This window comes from Megalopta genalis, chromosome 16 (genome assembly GCF_051020955.1).
Source record: "Megalopta genalis isolate 19385.01 chromosome 16, iyMegGena1_principal, whole genome shotgun sequence".
Lineage (NCBI taxonomy): Eukaryota > Metazoa > Arthropoda > Insecta > Hymenoptera > Halictidae > Megalopta > Megalopta genalis.
Window position 1 is genome coordinate 7,919,889 of NC_135028.1, and position 23,751 is coordinate 7,943,639.

General features: G+C 39.0%; 1 protein-coding gene and 2 long non-coding RNA genes across 15 annotated transcripts; 2 read left to right on the plus strand and 1 right to left on the minus strand.

The window, feature by feature from the left end:
• Positions 1-221: 221 nt before the first annotated feature.
• On the minus strand, positions 222-17,270 carry LOC117221187 (putative Rho GTPase-activating protein CG5521). Of its 13 annotated transcripts, XM_033471924.2 has the most exons (30): positions 17,050-17,270; positions 16,772-16,972; positions 15,003-15,113; positions 14,755-14,772; positions 14,339-14,510; positions 13,832-14,186; positions 13,465-13,742; positions 13,091-13,385; positions 12,441-12,811; positions 12,142-12,364; positions 11,808-12,015; positions 11,463-11,594; positions 10,783-11,022; positions 9,844-10,034; positions 9,646-9,747; positions 9,286-9,570; positions 9,082-9,207; positions 8,842-9,009; positions 7,860-7,970; positions 7,619-7,777; positions 7,360-7,539; positions 6,933-7,296; positions 6,714-6,862; positions 6,436-6,611; positions 5,897-6,356; positions 5,516-5,802; positions 5,310-5,446; positions 4,874-4,999; positions 4,375-4,395; positions 222-3,673 (listed from the first exon to the last, which is right to left on the minus strand). In XM_033471924.2, the coding sequence occupies exons 2-30, from the start codon at positions 16,875-16,877 to the stop codon at positions 3,513-3,515; spliced, it is 5,712 nt and encodes a 1,903-aa protein (XP_033327815.1). In that variant the 5' UTR covers positions 16,878-16,972; positions 17,050-17,270; the 3' UTR covers positions 222-3,512. The 13 variants fall into 13 exon arrangements, 12 of the variants coding, with proteins under 12 accessions (XP_033327815.1, XP_033327820.1, XP_033327814.1 ...); XM_033471929.2 differs by having other exon boundaries at positions 4,874-4,972; positions 16,772-17,270; XM_033471923.2 differs by having other exon boundaries at positions 16,772-17,270.
• On the plus strand, positions 3,599-10,321 carry LOC117221192 (uncharacterized). Its single transcript, XR_013034925.1, has 3 exons — positions 3,599-3,709; positions 8,338-8,623; positions 9,274-10,321. It is a non-coding gene; the product is annotated as an uncharacterized LOC117221192 (long non-coding RNA).
• A 1,172-nt stretch (positions 17,271-18,442) lies between the features above and the next one.
• Positions 18,443-18,887, plus strand: LOC143260643 (uncharacterized). The gene is made up of 2 exons (XR_013034917.1): positions 18,443-18,591; positions 18,663-18,887. It is a non-coding gene; the product is annotated as an uncharacterized LOC143260643 (long non-coding RNA).
• The last annotated feature ends 4,864 nt before the right edge of the window (positions 18,888-23,751 follow it).

The following is a 23,751-nucleotide window of genomic DNA, read 5'->3' on the forward strand; positions in this document are numbered from 1 at the left end:
GCATTTGCTACGTGAGCACTCTCTTCAAACGATTTTGCTACAAGGTTCCGCAAAGATTTGCCAAGATTTTGGCAACGCCATGCGTTTGGTGCCAAATAACGTGCAGAGCCTTGGCACCAAATGCGTATAAATTTCCTCGCAAAATACACCACCAAGCGTTTTACATGTATTTGGTCGAGACAGACTTGGCCGACTGGGTTACGCATTGAAGTTTCTCAGGATTAATTCATCACAATTTTATTGTGCAAGAAAATGTACATTCCATCGGAGAAATGTGTATAATTAATACAATATCAGAGAAATCTTTGGGCAACGAATTCGAATTACAGAAGAGCAATGTGTCTTTTTTGGATCAATTCCGAACATTACTCTCTCTATAGAGGACTAATTAACGCGTCCAATACAATTTTTCTAGCCGATCTCTACTCTGCCCTATGATACTGTAAATTCTGCAAATGTTTCTTTACAAAGTCCCGATTCGGTGGTACAGATTTTACAGCAGAAATTTTCATTAGAGATATCAGAAAGTCTATCGATTAGTTCAAGAGCCGCCTTGTAAATACTACGAAACTCTAATTTCGCTGTTCTCATTGCGCTGAACAATTCAAACGATTGAAACGCATTTTAAGTATTTAGAGAAAAGAAAATTATATATAATCAGACACGTCCGATTAATACAATGAGACCAGTGCGATCGATGTGTATAGCTTTGTTTTCGTATTATAAATCAGACGTTTCGCTGTACATACGTGCACGGTATAAAATTAAATATATTACGATCACGAATCTCTGCGATTAAATGGTGAACAACAGTTCTACTTTTGAAAACTACCTTAAAGCAGGTTTCAGGTTCCTACCAAAAACTCTTGGCGATACACTTTTAATTACAGAGATATCTGATAGTAACATTGTTAACTTTACACTTCACACATCAACACTCAGTTACATAGAAAAAGAAGAAGAATTATAAAGTTATGACGTTTGTACATCTCTCTCTCTCTACTTCGAACAATCGAGAATAAAGAATCTCCGTCGTTATGCATTACTCGAGCTACCAATCTTGATGAAGATTAAAAAATTAGAAAAGAAAAAGATTGATATTGCAATTTTATGCGGCATTATTGACTGTGGATTGGTTCGTTCACGCAAGTTCCGTTCCGTGTAATTACAAGCGCAACGTCCAGTAAGAAAAATAGTTGAAAGCTATGCTAGTAATGTTAACAGCAATTTGTATATTTATAACATAAATAATAGCAAGTAGTTATTTTAATGGTACTAATGAAGATAGTTTGTTAATTAAGTACACTGTTTAGATACGATTTCGTAGAAGCATCCTTATATAAGACTGTAATAAGTTCTTTTTCCCTTCGTTTATATGTATATAATCGAATATACGTATATGTTGTATAGACCAATATCTTTTCATTTTTCTCGTTTTCAGTTAAATGTAGTGTAGCGACATAATATTTCGCGGAGCGTAATTTTTCTTTTTCGCTCGGTGACGTCGAGGGTCATTTTCGCGAGCGTAACAATTTTATGTACAGTACATATATATGTACACAGCTCTTCTCAATTACTACTTCGTTATAAATTAGTGGAAAAATAATGCTGCTTTGGCCATGGTCTGCGCATTGGTGATCATTCACCCTACATCTTCGTTGCTAATCCTACATTTTTGAATGCGGTCTCTTGATAATCTTCAAAATGGTAAAAAAACTCGAATCTTGTGTTCTTTCCCTTTTCTTTTTTTTTGTGTTATCTATTACGATCTCAATTCGAATACCAATATATATAGGGTGTTGAAAAGAAAGCGTTCAATATTCGTATGGTATATAGGACACGCTGCATTGGCAAAAGGGTTAATATTACACAGTTATTATCAATCACGATGCTAGCAAACAAAAATGTTCGTATCCCAGAAACGGTTGACCTTTTGATCTATGTTTACTAAGGCTCTTTTACTCGGTACAGCTTGTCCTATATTACCGTATAAATATTGAATGCTTTTTTTATCACCTTGTATACGTATATATATATATATATTCATCACATTATGTGTATACCATTTTCCCCTAACATTTTGTTCATATCGACAGCGACAGCGACCAATAATATATTTAATACTTTGATTATTATCACTGTGTGTATTAAGACAAATCTTTCTCTAAAGCAAACATGTTTTACTCTCACGTAACATTATTCCGTTCCTATTCGCTTTTGAAACTTCTCTCTCTGGGCATCTCGTTTCAGCTCTTTTCCTTTCATTTAGTTTTTTCTCTTTAGATTTTCACCGTTCCTCAGAAGTAACACATTTTGACACATCATTTAAAATACTTATATATCTCGAGTATTATAAAGCACCAAGTACCTGTAACTTTGGTATGACAACAGAACTGTTCCCTAATTTGATCTCTCTTCCACTACACGATGTACACGAAAAACTAAGACACTGTTTGTCCCTGGTAACACGTAGACATCAACAAGATTCTCCTTTCTATTCGTTGAAATCAAATAGAAAGCATACAATGGAATGCTTTGACTTCTCCAAAAAAACAAAAACAAAAGGTATTAAAAAAAGAAAAGAAAGTTATTCGCGTTTCGGTTGAAGAATGAATGAAGTTGTAAGAAAGATAATCGGATATGGAATGTAGTTGTGTGTGAAAAATGTTTGAAAGAAGTTCGGCCAACCGCGATACACAAACACGTTCAAGTACAACTTATTACAGTATTAAGAGACACCGTGACACGACGCTACATGTAAAACATGTTGATGTTAAAAAATAACATTTGATTCTTATCAACACTCTCATAGACACATTCTGTGATTACATAATAATTATGGTTCTCTTTTATCACCCATTACGATTACAGGAAATGAAAAAGTTATTCCTTACGAAGGCATGTGTGTAACATCGAGGAGCTCGTAATATAAATTAAAATATAGAAGCTTTTCTTTAGTCGATAGAATTATTTAAGCTTACCTAGTTTCAAGTACGAGGGGATAAACTGATCTTAAGAATGTACTGTACAATGAAAATTAGTTGTCCCGGACGACACTAATAATTGTATATATAACAAATATAGTTCCGCTATTGTATTACCTATGTCCGTTAAATCCTCTCATATATGCTTTTATGTTCCAATAAATTAATTATTCACGTTGCAACAAATAAACAACGATCTGTACATTTAATATAAAAATTAAACCTAAGGACGGAAAACAGAAAACGCTAAGACTAATCAGATATATTCGATGACCCCTTATAAAGATAACATCCAAAATGACTGGTAACACATGACCCGCCGTTCTTGGTGCTGACATAACCTTGACCAGCTTCATTGCAGGGAACAGCGGGTCACCTTTCTGTGTAACGTAGTGTATCGGTAATGCATTGTGTCGATTAGCATTTTAAAGAATTTTCTTAAATTACAATTTCGGGGATGTTCTCTTTTCGAACAACCTCTTGTGCAAAAAAGTGTTCCTTTTGTTTATGATATTGATATAAAATTCCTTATTTATATCTTGGACTATCGGGAGGCGTGGGTTGAGTGCTTGCCCTCTGCTTCTGTCCAGTTTTGAACGACATCTTTTTTACAGGTCTAGGTGAAATTCCATGAAGCGCTGTACTTTCGGGTGTGTCATTGCTGAACCATACTCTGCTTCCATCGGACACTACAACCAAGGCGAAAGAGATTTTACCTTCATTTGGTATTGTATTCGTTAAAATATAAACCAAGCTAAACAATTACGTGTGTAGCTAAAAATGCAATTTAATTAACGCATGAGACTACAACGGTACTAAAATTAAACATGCAATTTGCTAAAAAAGAAATTTAAAATAAAGTAAGTACTTTATGCTGTGTACACATACCAAAGTAATTGCTAAAAAAACAAAAATGTATCGCATGAAGTGATTTTCAAATAATAATAGCCATTATTTTATCTTATTTTTTTCTTCTTTTTCTTGAAAATAAAACGAGCACTCTAGAGATGAAACACCGTGACAGAGTGTATAGATACTTTATGTGATTGAACTTGGCATAAAATATTTACATATTGACTTCTCAGACTGTGAAGAAGATAGATAGATAAGTGAAATTCAAATAAGAGAACACACACACACACACAATTTGCAAAAAGCTAGTCACAGCATATATAATGCTTGTAGGAGGGTTTCGAAGGATCGTTGATTCGTGAAAGTTGTATCAACATTTTTCGTTTCGGCTACTAACACAAATGCTATATACACACGCACAGCACTGTAGTCTCTATCTATGAAGCAACACGAACAAAAGTGGCGTATGTAATGAAATATGAATAGAAGGAAACTGTATCGATCTATGCCTAATATGCACATAGAAAGGGGATTTTACCTCTGAATAGATTGTGTAAGACTGTTAACAAAAATATAATTAAGAAACATGTGGTTATCAAACAAAGAGCGTTTGTAATATTATTTTCTCCAATCTTGTCTTCGAAAAGATCTATCTCTGACCGTACGACAAGTATATCGTAATTATTTTAGAGTCGAATATAAAGTTCGTGTGTAAACTGTGTAATGTTGTTCGAACGAAAAAGAAAAAGGTGGACGTATGTTCTCGTATAAATAAACAGTTTCGAGTTTTCTTGTTGGATAAAATTCAAAGGACCAGTGTAGAAGATCGCAATATGTACTAACATATTATAACATATAGAACCACTACCAGATAAGTCTATTTAGGAAAAGAAAAAGAGTAGACGAGAAATTAAACAAAGGATACACTTCGTATAGATAGAACGTAAACAGCAAAGAAAAAAAAAAAATAAATTATAATACTACCTTGTCGGATGGTGTTACAAGGTGGGTGGGGGTTAGTGGACTGAATTAGTCACCTCTATTCGCGCGGTTATCGCTGCTCGCCGCCGATGAACTTCGCATCCCGGATCGGCCCTGATGCGAATCTATAAGCGCTGCTGCGAGGTTTGACGATGCTGTGGATTGCACGCTTGTTGTAGATCCTGACAGTGTGATATTGATAATAATAATAATAAACGATCGACGTGTCATGCAGAGATTCTATTGAAAAAAGGGATCAGCTGTTAAGCTGTTGAGCATCTATATCGGACATTCTAGAGAGAACTCTTATGTCTCGGGGGGAAGGGCGGGGGGCTGCTATGAATAAATGAGAACTGTGCATCGAATTAAACTGCAAATAAACACGGTCTGCGCGGTAGCTACGCTGTCTATAGTCTGAACTGGAATATTTTCTATGAAACGTGTATTAAAGATTTCTCGGTTCGTTTTCGTACTAACATAGGACAAACTAACCAGATACGGAGGAGACACCGCTGAACGGACTTGGCGGCTGCACCGGAGAGTACACATTGGCTGTGAACTCTTCGAACGTCGTAGCTTCTTTGTGATTTCTCATGACGGTATCGATGGATCTCGCTCTCTCCTCGTAACTGTAACGTGTTTCGTTTTAGCAACGTGTAAACGTTACTTGCTTTCACGCTCGAGATTAGTGTACTCACTAATGCTGGTACAACGTAAGCGTGGACCGTTTCGCTCTGCTCGCTGCCAAAGCGGTTGTCCTCACTAATCCGGGCAGAACTTTGTCCTCTACGATACACTCGTCGAACAACGGCCCAAAAAATGGAATCTCGGCTTTCCGAGAGATTTGTATTCTGTACAATTTATTGTGTAACGGATAGATCACTATTAAAACATCACAAAATTCTGTTGGTATGATATCCCTGCGATAATCTCGCCAGTGCTCCGACCAAACTATGTGAATCTCATCGTTGCCAAGATGACGGGTCTGAAACAATTTTTCCAAGGTTCAACGTAATTTCTCGAAGTTGCTCATGTCGATTAATAACAATACTACTACTAATAATACTGATTAATAATACCTTTTGTAACAAACTTTCGGGACTATCGGAAGGCATCCTTGTCGCAACGTGAAAAAGAATTTCAGTGAACGATGTAGCAAAGTACGGTGCTGTGACACCGGACGCTTTACCAGGCACCAGACCGCCGAGAAAACCCGTGTGGGATTCAAGCTCGACTTCCCAGGCCAATCTTGCAATGAAGCTCTCGTACTCTTTGCTAGCAGTGACGTTGCTCAATATGGAGTTCTTATCCTCCTGACCTTGGCTGACGTATATCACCGCGATTTTATGCGTTTCCCTAGACCGTTGACTATCGAGATTTCGCAGTTCCCGTAACAGCTTCTCGTTTTTCGAGAGTAAATGCAATTTTCTGCGCTGTTCCCAACCGGACAGACCCAAATGCGAAAACAGAAGGCGGCAGTGATGAAACGGTGCTGGAGGTGGACGACAAGAAGGCGGGCTTATTGCTGAGGCACACATACTGGAAATGACGACAATATAAAAAAAATAGTAACTGATCTAATTGAGAGTAACAACGATTTTACTCGGACGCGATTTACCTAATATGCTGATTCCAATTGTTGATATGCTCTTGTTCTGCGTTCCTCTGACTGAGAATGGTCGCAATTGTTTCGCTTTCGAGGTAGTAACCTTGGGGAGGATTTGCCGGCTCGTTAAGCGCAATCTCTGGATTGGTTAATACTTCTGGACTCGTGTGCCCTATGTACTGTAAGAGCTGAGAATAGAAACGTTAAATATCAAGTATATACATTTGATACCGGCACACTGTTGCTATCGACATCGATGTCTCTAAAGCTATTTAAAGATCAAACCTTACATCATCTAGGTTATCCATATCACTTGCACCGTTCGCGAATGTAGGCAACACATGAGGTTCACGGTGTCGTACCGTGTGTCGAGGCGTACACGTTTGCGACGTTATAACGCTGCTCAGGTCCTCGCTGTGCGGCTTTGTTTTCCATTCAACTAAAACGGAGACGCGCATGCATTAAACCGAAACGGAGCCGACTGAATCGCCGCTAGATCTCTCTGTTACCGTGCTTTGTAAATGCTATCGGAATATCATCGTCAATAGATGGTTGACTGTACAAGATAGAGCTGTCCCACGAAGCCTTCCCCGCCAAGTCTCTTAACAAAACTCGCACCAACGACGGCGCTGTTGTTAATCCAGCGGTGACACCGCCGCCGGGCGCGTCCAACGCTGCCAATTCAACAAGCGACATTATCACGGAATTCGATAACATCAGTAATTGCATGTTCGGCGCATGAAAGATGGCGGACGACAATTCGTCGCCATCGATTCCCGGCACGTCGTCCAGTTCGACGACCAACGAGGACAATCGAGCTGCTCCAATGCCCATCGGGAAGTGTCCCAAGTGATTTATTAAATGCATCATTACCTAGAATTTCAAGTTTCATGTAAAATTCATGCTTCGGGTAGAGAAGCGTCTGTAATATTTTACCATTTTTGCTGCCAGCTGAACGGATTGGATATTGCCTCTGCGAGGAGATTTTATGCTGGTCTCATCGGCCAAATTGTCCAAAGTGATATCAGGATCGAAGTCGTCGTCTTCGTCTTCGTGATTTCTGCCTGGCTGTAATAATCCTTTGCCACCTTTATCTTGTACTATATTATCCAAAACCTGTACATAAGTGACATAACATATTAGTTGTGCGAGAGAATAGAATTGTTGCTTCATTCGTGTGTCTAAAAATACTAACAGTGAATAGTGTCATTAACAATGGTTTCCCCTGAAACACACGTAGCAAGACACTCGGGCCTAGTTGCATGGCCCATTCACCCAAACAGAACAACATTGATATTATCAACTGACCGCGTCTGTCTCGTGTACTCATATATCCAAGCGTTTCTGATAAAATCTGGAATAGAAATATCAGATTATGTTACACTAGTTGGACTTGTACACAATTTGGACAACTACAAATTTTTAATAGAACATACCTGAATTATTTTCGATGGCACATTTGGATACAATTCCAAAAGGATATCAGCTTTATCACATAATAGCAAGAGAGAATCACACGCCACTTGGGCTACGGTGGCATGACTGGCCTAAATAATAATAAGCATAATTTTTTTTATTTTAATATGTTTACATTCAATTAACGCTAGAAGTACCATGCAGCGAGTAAACTCATTTTTTATTTGTTTAAATAATTTCTCGCGTACGTTCGTTGTGTGATTCGACACAACTTTTATTACAACGTACACAAATAATGAATTTTTTTCTTCATTTCATAACTTCAACTTCATGACATAACCTAAGTAGCGTTTTTTTCATTACTTCGTCTGGTATTTCTAGAGTTAATATTTTTTTCGTTGGCTCTAATTAGTATTATAAACAGAAAGTACGTTAATCACTAATATATATGGGAATAAATGAAGACCGAACATTAAAATATCGTTGGACATTTTACAGACACATGTTCGTGCAAATAAAACACCATGCAATGTTGACAACATCCTTAAAGAAGACACGTAGACATCAGTCGACAGGTATAATACTGTAACAACACATAATAAGGGGATTCGACAGAGATTTGTTAATCCAAGAATATAAACTACCTGGTCCATTAATGGGAAACAGAAACCGGCTCTGCGACGCTCTGTCCCCTGCATCCGCTGTCAATCAGACTCAGTGGAAGAGATACTGAATTTTTCACTACTACTACGACATGTACTACATTTAACGGAAATATTGTTAGGCAAGTCCACCTATGAAATCGCAACTAAAAATTCTATTAATATACTACATAGCGCACACTGTCTCAATGAAAATGTTTATGTCCCAAGTGCACAAACTAATGTGATCTAATTTAGATAAATATATATGTATATATATATGACATGCAGACTCCTCTAAAACGAAACTGATCGAACAGAATTTAATTTGACCATGGAACAACAGACTCGAGAATCTTACCCGTAGCGCTAAAAGGAGAACCGTAACGGATTCCGGGATTCTCGGGTGTTGATTTTTGTAACATAGTTCCCTGTAAACGAACATGGCGATGCTCGACAGCGCTACGCATCTTGCAATGCCAGTCGGCTCGCGTCTACAGCTTCTCAGGAGTATCGTAATTATATGCTCCTAAAAATAAAAACAATTCATATAACATACAATGTGTTCACAAATTCGTGTTATCTACATGTATCGAATTACTTTTGCGTCCGGGCACGTCATGGTTACAATATCTGTTGCAGTGGGTTGCAGTACCGGTAATTTAATTGTAGTCGCAGGCAACGACAATAGCGATCCAATTATGGAGACAGCTTCTGTCCTTGGCGCCTAGAATAGTTTTATTATTTATATCTCCACAGTTATATATATTATTGTACAATTAAATTATTGCAGATTCTACGGTACCCCAATGTCTTGGCTGCTTAATATAACGTTAGCGGCATGGATATAGTCCAAGATCAACAGACTGGAGCCAGGAAGATTCAAACTGAATAACCTTGGGCCCGTATACTTAACAAGCACGTGAAGCACTTTGGTGTCGTTGCTGACGATACCGTTGTGAACCGCGCGATAAAACAGAGTCAGGTGTTGCTTTGGTAAATTGATGTCCTGTGGCTGGATTGTTAAAAGGCAAATCAAACGATATGCCGCTAGTTTGCCAACTTCGAACTGTGCAGGAAGCTGTATCGCCTGAAAGCGTGTGTAATTCGTTTAATTAGCATCTCTTTTCTTTTTTCAAGTGTATTATATTCAGTAAATACTAACAACCTTGAAACACCATGGGGCGATAACTGTTAACGGTGGTATGAGTTCTGGAGCTGGAGGAGTCGCTTGATTATCTCCAGACACGCCTTGGTTTAAACGAATCTATTTCATACAAAAAAAAAAAGCAGAAGTAATAATATTTATTTCATTATAATGCCTTCGATAATTGTGATAACCTGTGATCCAGCAAGTACCAACTTTTATGAGTGTTTGCGTTAGCTGCACAAGGTAGTCCATCACTTGACCATGAAGAATGGGATCTTGAATGTTATTTACATCTCCTAATGCCGACAGCATACGTCTCCATAATACCACCGCCACGTCTGGCAACCATCCCCGAACTCCACCACCTGCCATAACAGATCTTCTTTCCGATGCATCATTAGTGTCTGCGAACGATAATGGAATTACTTATTTCAATGAAAGATCCTTTCCTAAAACTTTCTACAAACCTATATTCGTTTCGTACACATATTCACTATAAAACGGAAACAATATTACAAGTGTGTCGAATTGTCCGTATAAAAAGAGAAAACAAATTCCTCGACATACGACGGGGCATATAGTTAATTCGCAGAAATTGTAAGCGAAGCGTGTGATACAAATTGTTTATCGAGCGAATCATACGTATGTATATGTATATCTTTGTTAGTATTACATCGATGATTTATGAGAATGCTTACACGCTGTTATGATTTAAAAAAATGTACAGGGTGTCCCGAAAAATGTCTCGCGATCCGAAAGTAGTTGATTCCCGAGGTGATTTGAAGCAATTTTTTTCTTTACGAAAATTTTCTCCGACGCACCGTTAACGAGTTATTAACGAGAAACGCTAATCAATCGGTGCGCGAGTGCGGCCGGCGCTCCGCCCCTGCGGCCAATGCCGCGTCGCGCCGGCCGGCTGACGCGGCGGCAGTGGTCGCGAGGGCGGGGCGTCAGCCGTTCGCGATCACTCACTGGTCAGCGTTTTTCGTTGATAACTCGTAAACGAAGCCTCGGAGAACACTTTCGCAAAGGAAGAAGTTGCTTCAAATGATCTCGGGAACCTCCTACTTTCGGATCGCGAGACATTTACGGGACACTCTGTACATCGTGTTCTCGTAATCGTATTGCGGGTAGAGCTGCAAGACTACTTACCGATGCTGCTGCCGTCAATGTTTTCAATTTGTATGGGGCTGTCTTTGTTGCTGTCAACCCCGCTGCTTGGCGTCGGAGACGGGCACCGCGGCGACGGCGGTTCGCTATCAACAATGACAAGGCTATCCAAGGATTTAGCACGTCTATTAGGCAACATTTTCCTCGTTTGTCCCGACGACGACGATGCCGTGCCGCTTGATAGCAACCGTGCCATGTCTTGCTCTATCGATAGGGGCAGTACTGCGCGTGTGGAAATTGTTCACACTTAATACACACAAATAAGCCACAAACGTACGAGAGAAATGTATATCTGTGTCGGATGATTCTCATTTGACGTTCTCGTCGACTGAAAGAAGGAAAGCAAGCGCACGGAAGACGATATTGCGAATGACGGGGGGATGAAGGGGGGAGAAAGAATGGAGACGAGACAAGTGTCCGGCTGACACTAGACTGGCTGGTTATTTTTAAACCAGTGTCAGCGTCCAAGCGAAAAAGTAAGAGACATAGTTATAAATAAAATTTGCACGCGCTATCAGCAACACAGATGGCACTACCGAATTGCAAAAGTCACCAGAATTCGACCGAATTAGAGAGAGAGAAAGAGACAGAGAGAGTGACAGAGAAAGTAGAGAGAGAGAGAGAGAGAGAAAGAGTAACTCTGTGTGAACTAAGATATTTACCAGGAATGCCACTGTGTACAGTGTGAGTACGGTTTCTGTGGAGCTTTGTACGAGCTTTCGCATTGTATATCGTGTTATCACTCGCGCTACGTGGAAGAGGTCGTACCTTCCTCAAATCTCGCATTGGGTGATCTGTTCGAAATGAAAAGATTTAGAGCCGTTCAGAAACAGTTTATTAGGTGTACCAACATCTTGTTCACTATTTTCCGTTCGATTCAGAGAGAGAGAGAAAGAGAAGACATTTTAAATTCATATTTTATACCGTTTTATCTTTCTAACAAAATAGTGGCTGCTTCATTGGTACATCTAATACAATTCGAGGAAAATATTATCGCTACTTTATACCAATAACATTTTCTTTCGAGACCGTATGACTCTCTTGGTCGACGCTTCCTTTGCGCGGTGGCTGGACACTTCCGGTGGACGCGGCGCGACTTCCAACACCGCGACGCTTTTTAGTCTTTTGCTCACTTAGTCTATCCAATGGTAGATCATTTAGATCCAGATTGTACACGTGCCTGGCGAGTACCCTTGTTAAAGTGTCCAGTGTTTTCTATAAAAAAGCATTATTGAAATAGACCATCATTACTATTATATATTATTACTATATAATATATATATATTTATACTATTATATATTATATTATCATATTAATTATATCTACTAATTATTACTCACAGCCCATTCTCGAATTAATTCCTCCCATTGAGTCAAAGATGTCAACACCTCTAAGAATTGATCCCACAACTGGGTAGAAATGATAACGTTTAAATTGGCTTTGATCCACGTGACGATTAAGGTTTGAAATATGGCAGGCGCGAGTTTGCCGCCGATGCTCTCTTGAACTTTCCGCCGGGACGACTTCTCGTTCAGAACGAGCGACGTTATTTGCAGCAATACCCTAACGAAGAAACGATGAAATTAGTTACTTGAAATGTTAGTATCTCTAAAGTGTCGTAAATCATGACGCGGTATACCTAAGCAATTGTTCCCAAGTGCCCGGTTCTAATCTAGAATGCATAACGACGTAACGGTACACGTTCAACACTCTTTTACAGCTGTCCGTTTGTTCTTCGAGCAGCGTCATGGACGCGTTCGATCCGTAATTCTCTAAGAAAAACACGTTCGAAGCCTGCGTGATGAATACTTGTAGAACATTCTGCAATCCCGCTCTAATAAACAAGTTCTCTCTGTGTATAGCACCGAGGTACGAATCATTTCTCAATCTCGTTTGACGATAAGACTCAGACGGACTTCTGTCGAAATCGTTCCCATCTTTCCTGAAGTTGTCTTCCATATCTCTGTCCTTGTGTGTATCCAATGGTTCCAACATGAACGGAGGAAGCTCCTTGGTAACATAACAATCCAAGAGTATATTAACAACCACGACTTTATTAACAACACTTTATTAGGTCTAGTAATGATTAGTGTCGTTTCTTAGTGTCGTTCGTTTACCTGAGCTTGTTTTTAACCTGAGCGTTGGGCACAAGTAAGTTGAAAACAACGGCGACTGTATCGTTGATTAAATTGTTTTGTTTTGCTTAAATAAATTAGTTTTAAAGATGTATTTTACAAAAACGACATTAATTATTACCAGACCAATATTAACGCTTGCTCGTTTACTCACATTCATCTGAATCCAATCTTTATAAACGGCTATAGCCTTTCTGATAGCACCGGCATGATTGAAGTCCAAAAGGAATGCTTGTCTATATAACTCATGTACAAAATTCACGTTGTCTCTGTTACCGTAAAGAACCTCCCTGACAAGAGTAACCGCCGAGACGGTGTTGTCCTCTTGATTTTGATTTTCCTGTTGCGACACAGTCGATTCGGGCGACAGCAAAGTCGAATCAGCCGAGTTTTGTGTAACCGAGACACGACGTAGCTCCGACTCCGCGTTTTCTTCGTTCGGAGTTGTGCTAAAAATAGGTACACACCGAGATAACACCCTGCGGTATATGTTCACAACATCAACTGTTTATGATTGAATTATAATACCTGTGCGAAAGATGTGCGAAGAGACCATCTTTTCTAGCAACATGCGTAAAACTAGCGACCCACTTGATCAACGCGACTTTACACAGAACATAATTATCCTGACTTTGATTCGTTGGTTTACGCATCATAGGCAATTCTAAATTAGGTTTGTACAAGGAGAAATTATCGTCGAACTCGGGACAAATGTAACGAAGGTACGTAGCTTTAAAACGTTCTAATAAAAACTGGAAAGTCTTGTGCTGTCGTGAAGCTTTATCCCGCCATTCTATTTTTACAACCTGTAATTCGTACGAAAGAAAGCTGTAGAGTAAGCGTACTAATAAATAATGCAATATAAAAATTGTAAGAAATGCGAATGTAAACATACCTGAGTAACCATAAATTCAAGTAGTGCTTCTAAAAATCGGACAGTCTCATTATCAAGAGGCTTTTCCCCACTTTGCGGAGGTAGAATAGGTCCACTGTCAACGGGAGTGACCGGACACTGATTCGAGCCATTGTCATGCAACGTACTTTGTGACAATTGTGTATCGTAAAACTCCTTCTTATCTTTATCATCGCTGCCAATTACTTTCGCATGTTTATTCCTTCCATCCGACTTGCGTTCAGATTTATAGGGGGATGGCTGTTGGGGTGGAAACCCTGGTACCAGATTTGCAAACATTTGATGTATATGATCGGGTGCATTTTCACCAAGTGCTTGGTACCATAAAATGAAATACCTAGGATAAATTTGAATGAAACACAATCGTTTATAATCGAGTAGAAATTAATCAATGAAAAATTGATTTCTATTCTTTTTGCAACTGTCTGCCTAAATAATGAATTTGATATTTTCGCTATTTGAAATAATTGATGAGAACCTTTTGCATACCTTATGGCTTGTCTACGAAGTTTCCAACTATTACCAGGGTGTAAAAGTTTTTGCAAAATCCTTGCCAAACTGTGACACTGCCATCTCCTGTTAAGAAGCTCGGGTAGAAGGGTCAGAACTTTCTCTAAGAGCTGCAGTACCTGCTCCAATTCCTCCCTATGCGCTTTATGGACTACAAGAAAAAAGAAAGTTTGTTTACTAAACGTATATCGCACTTTCTGCGGTATTTTCATTCTATATTTTATCAACAGACTAAAAATAATAAAAATAGCACCGGGTCATAAGTATCCTAAGCACATGCCAGTTATACTAAAGGATATGTATGTATTCGTAGAATTGGACACACACCGATCAGATTAATGAAACTGTGACATGCTTGGGACATGTATGTATATATTCATTCATCTTTTACTCACCAATGTGGAAGGAAAGTTCTGACAGCAAAATAGAGAGAAAACAAGCAAATAGTAAAATAATTATAATATCGGGGACAATACAAAAATGATATTTCATTTTCACACATTCAATACTTCTATAAAATAAAACTGCATTTGGTTGCACTGATAGAAAATAGATATCGCAATCATATCCACATGTATATGCAATGCAGTTGTAATTTACATTTTCAAGATCTAAATTGTTGCGTATCTATAGACGATCTTACCTCTCTGCCGCAGATTCGCTTCAGCCGAGACAAAACAGTCATAAAGAATAAAATAGACATGGCTGAAGTTGCCTTCAAAAAATCCTTTCGCTTCATCGTTATCCACATTTTCTGTAACACGGACATTATGTATCAAACATTGATTCATTAAAATTTGTAGTTTTTTCTTCATTCCTAGTTAATTTTGATTTTCTTTTCATTCTAGTTTTAATTATACGTATTATTACATTGCTACTAAATCGTAGACGCATATTTTTACAGGAAATTGATAATAAAGTGATGCAAAGAAGATAATTTATTTTACTCTTAAAAGATTTCAACAATTAATACATACAAGTCCATTTTCTATTGTTTTGCAATATTTTAAGTGCATAAATATTTGTAACGTAGATATTACAAACGAATATATCACATTTATGAATTCAACGAAAATAGTCAAACCTCCAATTCTATAAAAAGGTTTGTCTCATAGAAAGAGCTATGACATCATAATGGGTTTTATGCTGATACTGTATATGCATGCTTATACGTATAGTATAGCTCTATATTTTCTTCCATGTTTTTGGGAATTCTTTCTTGAAGCGTAATTAGCTATAACCATAACAATGCAAATCAACAGAAGAGTTTATGCATACAAGCTCTAAACAATTAGCCAGTACGCTATAAATACAGAGTTGAAGGTCGGAAGTCAAATTTATTTTCATTATACTCAACAAAATATTTTCAATTCACCTTCCCAAATAATACATAATTATTTGAATTATTAATTAGAAACAGGGTGCAATATAAATTTATTCAACAGTCGAGCGTGACCACGTTTGAAGGCACAGTTCTGTCTGTGTATAATAATAATAATAATAATAATAATAATAATAATAATAATGTCAATATAATGTGTCAATGTATAATAATAATAATAATCAGAAGTCAAATTTATTTTCATCGTATTCAACAAAATATTTTCAATTCACCTTCCCAAATAATACATAACTATTTGAAATTTTAATTAGAAACAGGGTGCAATATAAATTTATTCAACAGTCGAGCGTGACCACGTTTGAAGGCACAGTTCTGTCTGTGTATACTAATAATAATAATAATGTAACATTAGACAGAACCGGAGGCCATGGTAGGTTGGTTAATGTGGTCATGCGGTTTGGTGATTAGATACCGACCACCTATGAATACTACGACCATTGTAATTCTAATTGCATACAAGTTGGCTCCATTAATTCCTCGTCAAAGCATACGACAATAATGTTCTTGTAATGTGAAAATTATTTCTTAGAAAAATTTAGAAAATTATAAATGCACAGTCAACAAATAATAACGGCCATTATCGTTGAAAAACACGTCGACTCGATTTTGTCCGTTTCAATTTACATAATTTACAGTTTTGACGAACCAGATCGCCGTGCGCGTTTCTAAAGAAAAAAAAAAAGAAAAAAGAATATTATAACATTGTAACAACAGCTGACGACTGGAAACGACCAAGTGTATCCCCGATGGACGGTAGAAGGAATTCATCGATTCGAATTTCCATCGGATTTCGTAAAAGTCTACGTTAACGTCAATAACGTCTCGGCGAGTTGACGCGTAGGCGGCAAATGCCTAACAAAATTGTGTCGCCCCTCTTTAGCCGTCGTCGTGTTCATTAGCTGGGAAAACTGGTTATTCGCGGTTAATGTCTTAACGGAACGAATTAACGTTCGGAACGTCTAACAACGAAAGGACGCGACGAACGGTGGACAAGAGAACAGCTGGCTCACCTAGAACGATCTTGAGATGCTTGAACCGCGTCGCGCTATCCTTTTTAACATCTTGAATTTTCAGTGTTGACTTTTTGACGTCTACATGTAATTTTTTGCTGAACATGATTCAATGCGAGCCGCCGCCGGCCGCGACGACGAGAACTTTCATCGATAGCGTGCAAAGTGGTCCTCATGGATACAGGCCGACCTAACTACGCACTGTCAACATGTCAGAGAGTTGAAATGCACGGCCCGTTTTATCGCGGTTCGGCGTCGAATTTCGCGAGCGCACACACCTCCGATCAGATGTACGTGGCAGCCATCTTGACATCGTCGCCGCGCACTGCTCATAACCTGTCGGGGCAATGACATCACCGTCGTCCGTACGGTGAATTCATTTCTCTCTTCTCTTCTCCTCCGTGATATTCAATTTATTCGGAAACCACACCCACGCGGGGCCGATTGTCGAAGCATCACGACGTTGCTCGTTTATCGAGACGATAAACCTGCTCCGACCGACCGTTTACAAGCTGTCCTGGCTTTTTTGCGATCAGCGTAACTGAATTTTTTTGAAAGCTGCCGCCACAGACCAAACATCGAATAGACCAATCGCGTGATGCAGTTCCATCGGTTCCATATTATTCTCGATTTTCTAACACGAATTCTGTGCAACGTTACCGACAGCCGGAAACATAGAGATTTCTCATAAAATCTGCTTACCGTCGAATCACGCAAATTTTGAACATCTTTTTCATTTTAATAATATTTAGTTATAAATTTATTATTATTTATTTAATTTATTATTTATTTATAAATTAATTTTATAGTATAGAATCATAAGCATGTGCGCATGTCCGTATAAAATTATACATTTTTTAAAATTCTGTGAAATACTTTTTTAAATGTGCCGGCATCTTTTACCGTTTATATTACTGTTGAACAAAGCGGTAAACGTAATTTTGTTTGTTTTATAGAAGAACAAGTATACGTTTTTTAATATCTCTCTTGGTAACGTGCTCGAATTTACGAACTATCGGTAACGACGAGTGCGGAGCTTCCTGTTTTATCGATTTGTGGAAACATCGTTAGAAAATTAACTTCGGCGTAATTCAAACAAATCTGTGAAAATATATCTTTTCAAATTCGAATCGATTAAACGAAAAATTATATTAGTAAAATTATTCGTTTAATGTTTTATCATAATAAATACTCAACTTGTGTAGAAAATCTGCGTTACCCACCGAGAGCATTGAAATTCCCTAGATACCGATTCACATGTGTTTTCCAATCTAGGGATATCTGAACCGGAACTGACGTTCGTTCGTTCAAAAGTTCGAGCAGTATTATTTGTACATTATGTCGCGTACTGATAAAATTTGCATGGAATTGTCTTTCGACAAAAAGATCAGTTATAGCCAACGAGCTAAAGTAAAAGAATTTTGGCATTTTCTTGACTCGGAGGCTCGATTGAAGCCGTACACCGTGCCGAAAGGTGACCGTCGCGATTTTAGGTTATCCTTGAGAACCGAATTCGACTGCGAATAACTTTCCACTTGTTGTTATTGTCCAATAACGTTCCTAAATTTTTGTGCTGCATTATATAAGTGATATTTTTTTTATTATATCTATTCTATTGTAGTAGAGATTTATTTTTAATTTAATTCACGATTACGGTAACTTTCAGGTAAAATCGGCACAGAAGAACAAAACGAACCGTCGAACTTAACGAAAACAATGTGGCAAGATCAGCTGAAACTATTCCGCGAACACGGATTGGATAAAGCAGCGCTCGCGGCGACTAGAACTTGCAAGCTTTGCAACATTGGGACCGCCGACAAGTGAATAATAATTAATTATTTAGAAATTACTAAAATTACTTACACACGCTAATTTTCGTTATTTTAAACAGATCTTCGGAATTAGCTGACACGGTGGATCAACCGTACGAGGAGTTGTTGAACGATATGAAAATCTACGAGGAAAAACTGAGCAACAACAGAGCCAATTGCGATCCAATGAAACATTAAACGTTTTGCGTATCGTACACGCGCGATATATGTACACTGCACACGTGTACCTTGACATAACCTTTTAATTTAGGATTGCAAGCTTTAGTTGCAATAAATCGCTACAAAATTTGCCTCAAATTCTAATAGTCAAATGTTAAATTCAAATATTAAAATATTATTAATATTATATTATATTATTATACATATAATAATATATATTATATTATTATATTATTAATATTAAATTCAAATATTAAAATATTTCTCGCTAAATCTAACAGGCGCTGCGCCATATTCTTAATCAACACAATAGGAACAATTATGTTTCTTTTATTAAAAATAGATATTTATATACGCGGTAGGGCATTTGAAAAGAGGCAATAACTCGCTTGTTCTCGACAATTGGGAAAAAAGTGTCAGACAAAAGTCGTTTCATTTCTCGGGGCGCATAATACGACGTCAATAATTTTGTTATACGTGAAGGCGTAGAGGACACGCGAAGGTCAAACTTGTCTTTTAAACAGGACGACCTAATTTTTGATTCACATTCTGATAGAGCCTTTCAAGACGAATACAATGACTATACGAAACTCATTCAAGGTCGCAGCATTTTTATCTGACATTTTTCTTCTCCATTGTCCAAAATACAAGCGAGTTATCCATGCCCCACCCTGTATACTCAATCCTGTTTATGCAATTTTCTCGAGCTGTTTATACTTTCATTATTGCATCCATACCACGATCTCTGTGAAGAAATTATAAAAATATCGTTATTGCTAATATTCGCGTTCTTTCAATCTCAATGTTATTTCAGCTCGTTCGAGGCTCGCAGCAGGGTGAAACGGACAGCTCGGACGAAACGAATGGAATAAACACGTCGAACCGATGAACGAGGGATGAACGAGGGTTAACGGACCGCAAGGAATGTTCCCGCGAGTATGATTTATTTGCGCGCGAAGCCGGGGATACATGTGTATTTCGTGCGTGTCCTCGGAGACCGCGCGCCGTCGAGCACCGACGCCGTTTTTACGGTGTGTTCGGGGCCCCGCCGCCGATGCTTCTGACCTGTGGAATTGGAAATTGGAACAAGTTAGAATATAGATGAGCGGGATATAACTCACGGTTCCGTGGTTCCGAGGAGTATCGAATTTCTGTGGTGCAGGCGGTCGACGTTGTTCGGCCCCGAGCAAGGTACACCCCCCCCCCCCCCTGCCACAGGAGCCATGAATGGGCCCGAGAGGATGCTGAGGATCCTTACACGACATCTGCCTCCCTCCGCCCCCACCCCTCCGAGTCTCTCGCGTTACCATCTTTACTGCCACTCCAGCGCGCATCTTTAAACTTAAGCCTGTGTTTAGAGGGCGGATTAGGTTGACAAATCTTGCGGCAAGCGGAGAACATTTGTGCCACTGGCGTGGGTCCAGAGTCGTGAAAAATGATTGCGAAATTAGCCGGCGTTAGGGGCGATTCGTCAGGCTCGTGTCCGATCCGTGTTCGTCGAAAGTCGAACTTTCATTTCGCCTCGACGTCTTTGACGTTGCATTTGTCTGTCTAGCCTCGAGGAACAATGCCCGTTGTGCGGTCGTTTCATTTGCTGACTTCTGAACGCGCGAGAAATGTTCGAAGGATTTGCTGTTTTGAGATCTTTTTTTTGTAACCCTTTGCACTCGAGACGAATTCAAGCACGAAACGAAAGCGTTTGTTTCGAGCTACTGTATTTTTCCATTCGGCGTGCTTCTATTTATTGGATGCGCCGTTGGAAATATAAACTGCTTGCTGATAGTTTTTAAGAGTTTATCGCGTGCGAACTTTGATGGTGAATTTTTTCAAAAAATGGTGCAGCAATTTTTAGCGACGCCGATCGAGTGCAGAGGATTAAACTCTGTATATATACAGAGTTTATATATATATACATATAGTAAATTATACTATATAATATATATATAATATAATATACTTATATATACTATATAATATAATATAATATAATATTATTATACTATATATATATATATATATATATAGTAAATATATAGTAAATTCTCCGTAATTTTTCTACTATTATATATAACTATACATATATAGAAAATTCTCCGTAATTTTTCTATTATTATATATAACTATATATATAGTAAATTCTTCGTAATTTTTCTTCAGCATAATTTTAGCAGCTCATCTTAAAGGTTAAAGAAAGCACAATTATAAAAACGAGACGCGATTCGATGTCGACGCTTTTGTTGCTAGAATAACTTAAATTGCAGAAGTCAAGGTCACCCGAAGGTCACAGTACAGCAGGTTGCCGGGTTCAGTTTTCCATCGGCAATACCCCTGTGAAATTAAAAATACCGGGTGTCGTTAAAAAAAATCAAGGTGACCTTGAGCTCTGCTCGAAAAACGATAGTTATCGAAATTCGCTATGTTTCAACGTGTAGCCGACTGAACACCGATCGACTTTCGTTCGAAACGTTTTCTCGCGGGACCGTCGGAAGTGCTTGAAAAGTCGCGCGGAGCGTTAGCGTTTGCGACGCGGATCGACGTTTCCACGTTGTTTCGAACTTAATAAACTCGCCCGATCGATCATATTAATTGTATGCACTTTGCTCGCGGTATGTACTTCTGTTAATTTGTAAGTTTCGCGTAGCTGAAGACCGCGATAGCGATTTAATAATCACCGTGCGCACGAGGTAAACCATAAATGTGGCAGCGTAAATCAATTTTGACACTATTTAATGATCGTCTCAACGCAATCACGGCAATATTATGCAATAATTCAAACTGCCCAGATAATTATCTCCATTTTGAATATCGTTTCTCTCTAATGAAGGATGCAACTAATGAACTACGCGCTACCCGATTTATGCGATTGCTGCGGGATATTCGCGGCTATTCAGCCTTTGTATATTTATATATTTTATATATATTTTTTGATATATTATATATTATATATTATATTATTATTATTATTATTATTATTATTATATATTATATATTATTACATTATTATTATTATTATTATTATTATTATTATTATTATTATAATATATATTTTTATATATTTTTGATATATTTTTATTGCATCGTTCGATCGACGCTGTTGCGAGATGTTTCTGAAAAGAATTCAATCTGTCCGCAGTAATAGGCAATCCGGCTGTTCACACACGCCAACCATAACTCAGTCATCGAGGCTCACCCCACGTTTACAGCGTCCATCCAATTACATACATACAACGGAACTACTGTCACGAGCCGCCGCCATTCGAAGAAAGTTACACCCGTCGACAACACCGAGCACACGAGCACCGATTCCATTATTTATAGTACATATTATTTCCATATTATATTATATTTATTTATAAATCTAGAGATGGTAAAGATCATCGGCGTAACACACCGCCGAGTTTGGACAATGGGAACTGCTTTTTTCTCTCGGCAGTTGCACCGTTAGTTTCGATAATTCGAAATTTGACGCTCGGATATCCGATGTCGTCGACTAGCATAAATTTAGGATTTGTGGACTAGGTCTTTTAACTAGCTTTTCAAAATTCATTTTTATTGTAATCTATTGAACAAATTGAACGTTACTAGGATTCGTTAAATACAAAATAGCTGACCCGATATTTTCTACTGTATATTTTCACTTTTCAATTTCGACGTCATTGATTAAATAACCTCGATACTCTGCGAATTTTTCGAATCAACCCCTTGCCGTACCTTGACCATCCCTGCTCGCCATACAAATTTATATTCTGTCCTTTAAGTACAGTCTGTTATAAAATTCAAATATCTTACCTTATCACCAATATTCAAGCATCCAAGTAAATCCAGTCACATGACACCCCTAAATTCCATCCCCTAAGAGAAATAATTGCACCAGAAAAACATCAAATCGCCCGAATTATATATATATATATATCCTACCCTTCAAGTACAGTCTATTATAAAATTCGAATCTTCCAACATTCAAGCATCCAAATAAATCCAGCCATACGACACCCCCAAATTCCCTCCCCTAAGAAAAATCATTGCAACCGAAAAACATCAAATCGCCCGAATTATCCTACCGATCAAGTACAGTCTATTACAAAATTCGAATCTCTCACCATTCAAGCATCCAAATAAATCCAGCCACACGACACCCCCAAATTCCCTCCCCTAAGAAAAATCATAGCACCAAAAGAATCGCCCGACCCCGAAAGAAAACGTTCAACATTCGTCCCCCCATTGTTTAAAAAAAGACGAAGTCGTCGGTGTTAATCGTCGCGACGTCCCCCCCGGGGGGGGGGGGGATCGATAAACAACCCCCGGAAGAAGGAAGGCTAGACGCCGATGCGTCGGACACCGCGTACGATCTCCAAACGGGAAAAATCCTCGATGTACAGTCGGTGTACAAACCAAAAAAAAAAAAAAAAAAAAAAAAAGAAAGAAATCAGCGAAAAGAAGAGAGCGAAGAAGCGGAAATAAAATGAAACGCGGCGGGCCGCGAGAATAAATGAAAACCGAGAGAGGAGGCAGGGTGGATTCCATCCGGGCTATATCGACGCGCCGCGCGTTATTTCCGCGAGACTCGCGCGCGCGCGCGCGCCCGTGGAAACACAACAATGAGGGTGGTAAAAATAGAGGAGAAAAAGAGACGCGCCGCAGAGGAGACGACAAAAGCGAGGCGAGGCGAGGCGCGGCCGGGCGGGCGTGGGGGGTCGTTCGACAGCCGTGGGGGGTGGTGGAGGGGGGCCGTGGGTTCCCGTTGACGGAGATTCGACGAAGCAGAGATGTTTAATCGGTGTTGGCCCGCATCAGGTTGATCGAGGGCCCCCCAGCCGGCCCAGTTCGAGGCCGTCAACGACGACGAGGACGCGGGCCTCGACGACGACGTACAGTTCAGGACAGGAGGGCAGAGAGGGGGGAGGTAGAGGGGCGCGGAGGGGCCGGCCAGAGGGACCGGGAGAGAGTTGCGGGTTCTACGATGACGGCTTGGGGGGAGAAGGGGGCGTA